General features: G+C 41.3%; 1 protein-coding gene across 1 annotated transcript; it reads left to right on the plus strand.

Annotated features, from left to right (window-relative positions):
• Window positions 1–5,287: 5,287 nt before the first annotated feature.
• LOC109735798 (uncharacterized) lies at window positions 5,288–8,008 on the plus strand. Its single transcript, XM_020295000.3, has 3 exons — window positions 5,288–5,497; window positions 5,607–5,757; window positions 7,622–8,008. The coding sequence occupies exons 1-3, from the start codon at window positions 5,384–5,386 to the stop codon at window positions 7,627–7,629; spliced, it is 273 nt and encodes a 90-aa protein (XP_020150589.1). The 5' UTR covers window positions 5,288–5,383; the 3' UTR covers window positions 7,630–8,008.
• Window positions 8,009–8,832: the final 824 nt, after the last annotated feature.

The raw sequence follows: 8,832 nt of genomic DNA on the forward strand, positions 1-8,832 counted from the left end.
GGTTAGTTTCTTCACATCTCTGCAAAACTCGATCAAGGTTGCTCAAGCAATCATCAAAAGAGGATCCATAAACGGAGAAGTCGTCCATGAAAACCTCACAAATCTTTTCACAAAAGTCAGAAAATATAGCCATCATGCATCTTTGAAAGGTAGCAGGTGCATTACATAAACCAAAAGGCATACGTCTATAAGCAAAAGTACAGAAAGGGCAAGTAAAAGTGGTCTTTGATTGATCATCGGCTGACACAGGTATTTGAGAGAAACCAGAATAACCATCTAGAAAGCAAAAATGTGTATGTTTGGATAATCTTTCTAGCATTTGATCGATAAAAGGTAAGGGGTAATGATCCTTTTTAGTAGCTTTATTTAATTTACGGAAATCAATTACCATCCTATAACCTGTAATAATTCTTTGCGGGATCAATTCATCTTTATCATTAGGAACGACAGTAATACCTCCCTTCTTAGGGACACAATGGACATGACTTACCCACTGACTATCAGCAACGGGATAAATTATACCTGCCTCAAGGAGCTTTAGTATTTCCTTTCTTACCACTTCTTTCATCTTAGGATTCAGCCGTCGTTGGTGATCATGAACTGGTTTGGCATCTTTCTCCAAATTTATTTTATGTTGACATAGAGTGGGACTGATGCCCTTAAGATCATCAAGAGTATATCCAATAGCAGCACGGTGCTTCTTCAGAGTTTTCAATAATCTCTCTTCTTCATGCTCTGAAAGGTTAGCACTAATAATAACAGGATATATCTTTTTCTCATCAAGATAAGCATATTTAAGAGTATCAGGTAACGGTTTAAGCTCAAACACGGGATCGCCCTTGGGTGGAGGAGGATCCCCTAGGATTTCAACAAGCAAATTGTGTTTCAGGATAGGTTCCTGTTTAAAGAATACTTCATCTATTTCCCTTCTTTCATTCATAAACATATCATTTTCATGGTCTAGCAAATATTGTTCTAAAGGATCACTTGGAGGTACAGCAATAGAAGCAAGACCAATTATTTCATCCTTACTGGGCAATTCCTCTTCACGGTGTTGTCTACGAAATTTAGAGAAATTAAACTCATGAGACATATCACCCAAACCAATAGTAACAACATCCTTTTCGCAGTCTATCCTAGCATTAACAGTGTTCAAGAAGGGTCTACCAAATATAATGGGACAAAAGCTATCTTGTGGGGAGCCAAGAACAAGAAAATCAACATGATATTTAGTTTTTCCACACAAGACTTCAACATCTCTAACAATTCCCATGGGTGAAATAGTATCTCTATTGGCAAGTTTAATTGTGACATCAATATCTTCCATCTCGGCAGGTGCAATATCATGCATAATTTCTTTGTATAAGTCAAAAGGTATTGCACTAGCACTAGCACCCATATTAACAGGCATGCCTACCACAGGTCTATGTTTATCTTTAGCACAATGTTTGGCAATTCTAGCAGTTTCATTACAGAAATGAATAACATGCCCATCAATATTATCAAACAAGAGATCTTTAACAATAGCAATATTAGGTTCAACTTTAATTTTCTCAGGAGGTGTATAAGTTCTAATATTGCTTTTACGGACCACAGTTGAAGCTTTAGCATGATCCTTTATCCTAACACGGAAAGGTGGTTTCTCAACATAAGAAGTAGGAACAATACGATCATTATAAGTGATAGTCTTTTCTTCAACTTTAATAGGTGCAGCTACTTTTACTTCTATGGGAGGATGATATTTAAACCACTTCTCCTTGGGGAGATCAACGTAAGCAGCAAAAGATTCACAGAAAGAAGCTACTATCTCGGAGTCAAGTCCATATTTAGTGCTAAATTTACGGAAAACATCGGTATCCATAAAAGATTTAACACAATCAAACTTAGGTGTCATACCTGACTCCTTACCTTCGTCGAGATCCCAATCTTCAGAGTTGCGTTTAATTCTTTCCAATAAATCCCATTTGAATTCAATAGTTTTCATCATAAAAGAGCCAACACAAGAAGTATCGAGCATGGTGCAACTGTTATCAGAAAGCCGAGCATAAAAACTTTGAATAATTATTTCTCTTGGGAGCTCATGATTGGGGCATGAATATAACATTGATTTAAGCCTCCCCCAAGCTTGAGCGATGCTTTCTCCTTCGCGAGGCCAAAATATATATATATATATATATATATATATATATATATATATATATAATTGCGATCACGATGAACAAGATGCATAGGATAAAATTTCTGATGAAATTCCAATTTCAATCGTTTGTAGTTCCATGACCCCGTATCACAGAGCCTATACCATGTCAATGCATCTCCCTTCAAAAATAAAGGGAAGACCTTCTTCTTAATAAAATCACCGGGTATACCTGCAAGCTTAAATAATCCACAAACTTCATCCACATATATTAGGTGCTCATCAGGATGCTTTGTTCCGTCTCCTGTAAAAGGATTAGCTAGCAGTTTTTCTAACATACCCGAAGGAATTTCAAAGTGGACATTTTCATTTTCAGTAGGTTCAGTAGGTTGAGGAGCAACTCTTTGCTCTACTGGTCGGGGTGAAGATACCCCAAACAAGCCCCTCAGAGGATTACTTTCCATAGTGACAAGTGACAGTAAATTTCAGCACACTATATAAATTTTTCCTTACCAAATTCCACCTACCAAAGGCGCTTCACTCCCCGGCAACGGCGCCAGGAAAGAGTCTTGATGACCCACAAGTATAGGGGATCTATCGTACTACTTTCGATAAGTAAGAGTGTCGAACCCAACGAGGAGCGGAAGGAAATGATAAGCGGTTTTCAGCAAGGTATTCTCTGCAAGCACTGAAATTATAGGTAACAGATAGTTTTGTGATAGGATAATTTGTAACGAGCAACAAGTAACAAAAGTAAATAAAGTGCAGAAAGGTGGCCCAATCCTTTTTGTAGCAATGGACAAGCCTGGACAAACTCTTATATAAAGGAAAACGCTCCCGAGGACACATGGGAATTATCGTCAAGCTACTTTTCATCACGTTCATATGATTCGCGTTCGGTACTTTGATAATTTGATATGTGGGTGGACCGGTGCTTGGGTGCTGTCCTTACTTGGACAAGCATCCCACTTATGATTAACCTCTATTGCAAGCATCCGCAACTACAACAAAAGTATTAAGGTGAACCTAACCATAACATGAAACATATGGATCCAAATCAGCCCCTTACGAAGCAACGCATAAACTAGGGTTTAAGCTTCTGTCACTCTAGCAACCCATCATCTACTTATTACTTCCCAAGCCTTCCTCTAGGCCCAAATAATGGTGAAGTGTTATGTAGTCGACGTTCACATAACACCACTAGAGGATAGACAACATACATCTCATCAAAATATCGAACGAATACCAAATTCACATGACTACTAATAGCAAGACTTCTCCCATGTCCTCAGGAACAAACGTAACTACTCACAAAGCATATTCATGTTCATAATCAGAGGAGTATTAATATGCATATAGGGTCTGAACATATGATCTTCCACCAAATAAACCAACTAGCATCAACTACAAGGAGTAATCAACACTACTAGCAACCTACAGGTACCAATCCCAGACTTTGAGACAAGAATTGGATACAAGAGATGAACTAGGGTTTGAGAGGAGATGGTGCTGGTGAAGATGTTGATGGAGATGGCCCTCTCCCGATGAGAGGAGCGTTGGTGATGACGATGGCGATGATTTCCCCCTCCCGGAGGGAAGTGTCCCCGGCAGAACAGCTCTACCGGAGCCCTAGATTGGTTCTGCCAAGGTTCCGCCTCGTGGCGGCGGAGTCTCGTCCCGAAAGCTTGCTTATGATTTTTCTTCGGACGAAAGACTTCATATAGCAGAAGATGGGCACCGGAGGGCCAACGGGGGGGCCACGAGGCAGGGGGCGCGCCCAGGGGGTAGGGCGCGCCCCCACCCTCATGGCCAGGTGGAGGCCCCCCTGACGTATTTCTTCCGCTCAATATTTTTTATTATTTCCAAAAATAACTTTCGTGGAGTTTCAGGACTTTTGGAGTTGTGCAGAATAGGTCTCTAATATTTTCTCCTTTTCCAGCCCAGAATTCCAGCTGCCGGCATTCTCCCTCCTTATGTAAACCTTGTAAAATAAGAGAGAATAGGCACAAGTATTGTGACATAATGTGTAATAACAGCCCATAATGCAACAAATATCGATATAAAAGCATGATGCAAAATGGACGTATCAAGCCATCGGAGCGGCTGCCGGAGCTCGACGCGGTGGCCGAAGATGGGATTTGGATTGAATTAGAGAAGGGGTGGAGAAGAGATGGAGTGGAGCGAAGTGAGTGTAGGGTTTCCAGATTGGGGTTTATGTGGGGACATAGTGGGGGCGGCGGTGGGCCGGTCTGACATGGCGGACACGCCCGGGTGCGCTCGAGCCGCCCCATATCTTCCCTACATTTGGGTTGGATATGAGGCACGTCGGACATCCCAGACATTTGAGAGGCCGATTTGAGGCGCCCAAGTTGGTCGTTTTTTTGACCGGTCAATGACTGGTCTGCCCGTCTGGACGTTTGAGACCGGTTTAAGGCGTCTGGTTGTAGATGCTCTTATAAACTGGACCGGCCAAACAAGAGAACGATTCTCTCTTGGCATGGCACCTCTAGTAATATATTCAGGTGTGAGAACTCTTCTCCGATGATTCCTTAGAAAAAATGCGGGATAGATTAAGTGCCCATCAAAAGAGACCATTTCTCTTAAAACTTCTGTCCCTCCAAGCATTGTACATCCTTCCAGAGGGAAATGCACCTAAGATCAAATATTTTGAGCCGACTTCCATGGAAAATTCAGACTTACTTTTTAATGTCGCGATCACGTAAAACCATAAACTTTGAAGCTCAATAGCTAAATACATGGCAATTAAATCATGAGCCGGGATCATTAAGAAGCATACTGCAAGTAGGAAGTGGAATTAATACAATGAATTCAGAAGCATCAAACCTCTTAATTTGAGAAATTGTTGATCCACTCAAAATCGTGAATCAAATCTCAAATTGATACCTCATCTATATGAGAGGGCTCGTTAAGAAATAGTTGACGAGGTCAAAATTTTAAATCAAATCTAAAGTTGAACACCTCAATTGAATGAGAGGGCTTTAAAATAAGGGAGCACAGTGAATTCCCATAATTCCATGTACAAAATATGTGGGCCTCAACTTCGACCGCCGTTCACACGGTCGGCCCAATACTAATGGGCTGGAAACACCCACCCTGGTCATAGATAGGGTTTTAGTGGGGTTTCACTCATCGCAGAGCCTTGTCTCAATCAAAGAGAGAGAAAAAAACTCATCGCAGAGCCGCCGACGACCGTAGCACAGCGGCAGAGAAGTGCGGCAAGCGGCCATGGACTTCTGCCCGGCGTGCGGGATGCTGCTGCAGATCCAGCCGGCCACCGGCGGCCACCGCCTGCGCCTCTTCTGCCCCACCTGCCCGTACGTCTGCCCCATCAAAAACAAGGTCTGCCCTCGAACCCAATTCCGCTTCCTCGTCCCTCGCGTCTTTTTACTCTGGTGCCTCGGTCGAGTTGTGTTGACGTGCTTGTTGGTGTGACCCTCGCTTGGCGCAGATCGTGAAGAAGGCGAGGCTGGTCAAGAGGGAGGTGGAGTCCGCGGAATCTGCCCCCAAGACTGACGGTGAGCCCAAGGAATCGGCCCCCAAGACTGACGGCGAGCCCAAGGCCGATGGTCAGCTCAAGCAATCTGCCCCCAAGACTGAGGGTGAGCTCTTCACCCTTCTCTTTTGCTTTTTTTTGCGGGGTTTCTCTTTTGCTTAGCTATTGGGATAATCGATTGTCCTCACCGCTCAACTGTGTGCATAACTAGGGATTATCAATTGTTGTTCTTTCTTCCGGCGTTTATATTCAGAAAAAGAAAGAAGGGCTATGATTTTTTTTTCCTTTTTGTTGCAACCCTGAAATTTTTTGTTGTCAATAGAGTTGCTCGTTCTGACACCAATAAGGAGATTTTCTTCACATCTTCCTTTCGGTGAATTGCACTATATTGAAATATATTACCCGAAGTGCAGTGTAGTTGTTTTGTAATGCAAATGTAGCTTAGGATTTTTCATTAGTAATCTTTTTCTTTACAGTTTTTTTCTTAAAGTTCACACCCTAGCTTATTTCTAAGAATGACACTTGCTTACCAGCCACCACCCTGTGTCACCTTTTTCTGCGTGGTGGTGCCATGCCTAAGGTAAATCTACACTTGTTATTAGGAACAAAGTTTAAAAAGCGGTAGGCGTTAATTGTGCGTTTTGCCACCGCCTTGTGCTTTTCTAACAAAAGCGCATGCTTAAGTGCTAGGTGTTTTGCATCTCCTAGAGCCTAGGCGTGCTTAAGCGCCTTTTTCTAACCATGTAGTACATTGAGCTGCGGTCACCTAACTTGGATTATCGAACTCCCAAACTGCAGGTCTAGGTCGTTAAACTTCTTGAGATGTTTCTCTCTAGGTAATTGGTATGGCATCCTTTGTGTGACAGATCAAATGACATGGCATGTTCACTCATGCCACTATGCTTGGTTAGTACCTGATGACGGGCCTGGCCACTGTAATTTGCACTCAGCCTCCCTAGAGTCTTGGCCTTATATAAATTTCTGCATGTCAGGGACCCAATGAGAGCAAGGAATTAAGGCCAGCTAAGTATATTGCGATAATAGTGACTTTGCTAATGGATGGAAACTACATAGGTTGCCAAACTAGTTGACACCTAGAGTGATCCACTTAAAACTAGTTTAGTGGCCTAGATAGGCAGTTTGAGAGTTCAGTGTCCTACTTGAACCTGCCGGTCAAGTTTTGGGACCATAATATGATTTACTCGTAAGTTTAATGCCTTTGTGCTCACATTTCAGCCTGGGCACTGGCATAGAAGTGTTCGTCTGCCATGCCTCCAGCTCTGGCATTGTCCAAGGGGGCTAATTTTAAAAGTTTTAGGTTGTTCTTTTAATATTCTTAAGGGAGTTGTTCCTTAATATAAATTGATTAGGTAAATAAAGGAAGCCAGGTTGCTTTTTTTTTTAAGGAAAAATATAAGAAAAAAAATCCATACGATCCTAGAAGGAAAAATAGAAATGACAGAATAAAATGTTTGGAGAACAAGTAATGTTAGTTTCAAGTTAATAGGATCCTTGCTTAATATGTTTCCTCTCTTTGAAACTTCAGTTATATCAGCTGATACCAACAAAAAGCTTTATATTTTGTAGTTGATATCTTTTATAGTGTCAACATATATAGCAGGAAATATTCATTTTGGCGTGTTTAGATTGGCTTGTTGTACTTACTGCGTTGACTTGCTTAATTCCTTTTTTTTACAAGAGCCTTTTGAGAATGCTTAATTTTATAGGCCAAAATTTATCTTTTTACAGTGAAGTAAAAATCTTTTTAGCTGTGCTTGTCTGTGTGAAAAGCAATTTGGCGGACATGACTATGGTACAGCATGTGTCTGCTGTAACCTTTTGATGACTTTGTTGTAAACATGGCTAATGTTATATAAAATTGCAACAGGCTGTCTACACGAGTAACCTGGAGCGGAATTCATATTTTGCCAAACACTGCGCTAATACACATATGATGCATTCGCTTTCAGGTACATGACCAAATTGACACAATGGAGAAACATACTTTTGGCAGATGCAGATTCGATTAGTACAATATCTACAAGCATTGTGAAACTTAAGAGTATCTGGACATGCGAACATGTGGAGCTTCTTTGATCAAATTATGTTACAGCACACAACTTGCCAAAAGCCACCAATCTTGTGCAAAGTAAAGTGATATACATCTGACAGTGCAGAAGCCGGAGAAGCTCACTTCAATGTTAGTTTGTTAATTGGACACTTCCTTTATGTGACATTGCAGGCTTTTTGGTATGGAGATGTTTTTGTGTGTGTGTGAGCGTGCGCTAGAGGTGTTGATTTGCTGTATGAATACTCTTCTTATTCAACCAGCACAAGAATGGGTATGATTTTGAGTCCTTGCATAGCTTCCATTCTCCATCCTTGAAACTTGTATGAATTTAGGTTAGGGGTCGAGAAGACAATGAAGGCAAGGGGATCAGCGGGCCCACAATGGCACTCTGGTCCCCTGTTGACAAATACTCGCTCCATATCAAAATATAAGACGTTTTTCAAGGCTACAGCAGACACATGGGCCCGCTCCACCACAGCTCTGACTTCAAAGCAACCAAGCAACCCATGGAAGAGCAACTCGGACACGCTGGGAAGAACCGACTATTGAAGTCCACGCCGCGACCCGAGCTTCTGTGGATGTATTCTACTTTGCATGTAAATTTTTATGCGAGCTACACAAAAATCTAGCACATGTACTATTCACTTCACTATAAAAGTACATGATGTTTTTGTGTACAGCTCATATGAAAACAAAATTTATTTTACACCCATTGTTGTACGTTGGTAAGTACTTGTGTATTTATTTCAGAATTTTTTTTGAAACTTAAAAAGTCAGTTTTTGAATTTATGGGCTTCATATGTATACCTGTATTTTTTTCCAGAATTTTTTGAAACTTCAAATTTGAATTTTGAAGTTTTCAAAGTGCTCCATGGAGCTTGAGCTCCATTAGGCATTTCCCCTAGTTCTTCCTTTACCTTGTGTAATTTTGTCCATGAAAAAAGAGGCTCAAATTATGAAGCCCACGATCTAGCTAGTTTTGCTTCTTCGTTAGAAACCTAGTGGATTGTGCTAAAAAGAGCAAATAGGAAAAGACCAACTAGGATTTAAAAAAGGACGCCGATAAGTGCCATACGTGTGGATATTAGGGGGTCTGCCCACACATTTTGT

The sequence above is a fragment of the Aegilops tauschii genome, chromosome 6 (genome assembly GCF_002575655.3).
Source record: "Aegilops tauschii subsp. strangulata cultivar AL8/78 chromosome 6, Aet v6.0, whole genome shotgun sequence".
Lineage (NCBI taxonomy): Eukaryota > Viridiplantae > Streptophyta > Magnoliopsida > Poales > Poaceae > Aegilops > Aegilops tauschii.

Coding starts and splice junctions, on each gene's coding strand:
- LOC109735798 (XM_020295000.3), top strand. CDS start 5,384: ATGGACTTCTGCCCGGCGTGCGGGATGCTGCTGCAGATCCAGCCGGCC. Junction 5,498..5,606: donor TCTGCCCCATCAAAAACAAG/GTCTGCCCTCGA, acceptor CGCTTGGCGCAG/ATCGTGAAGAAGGCGAGGCT.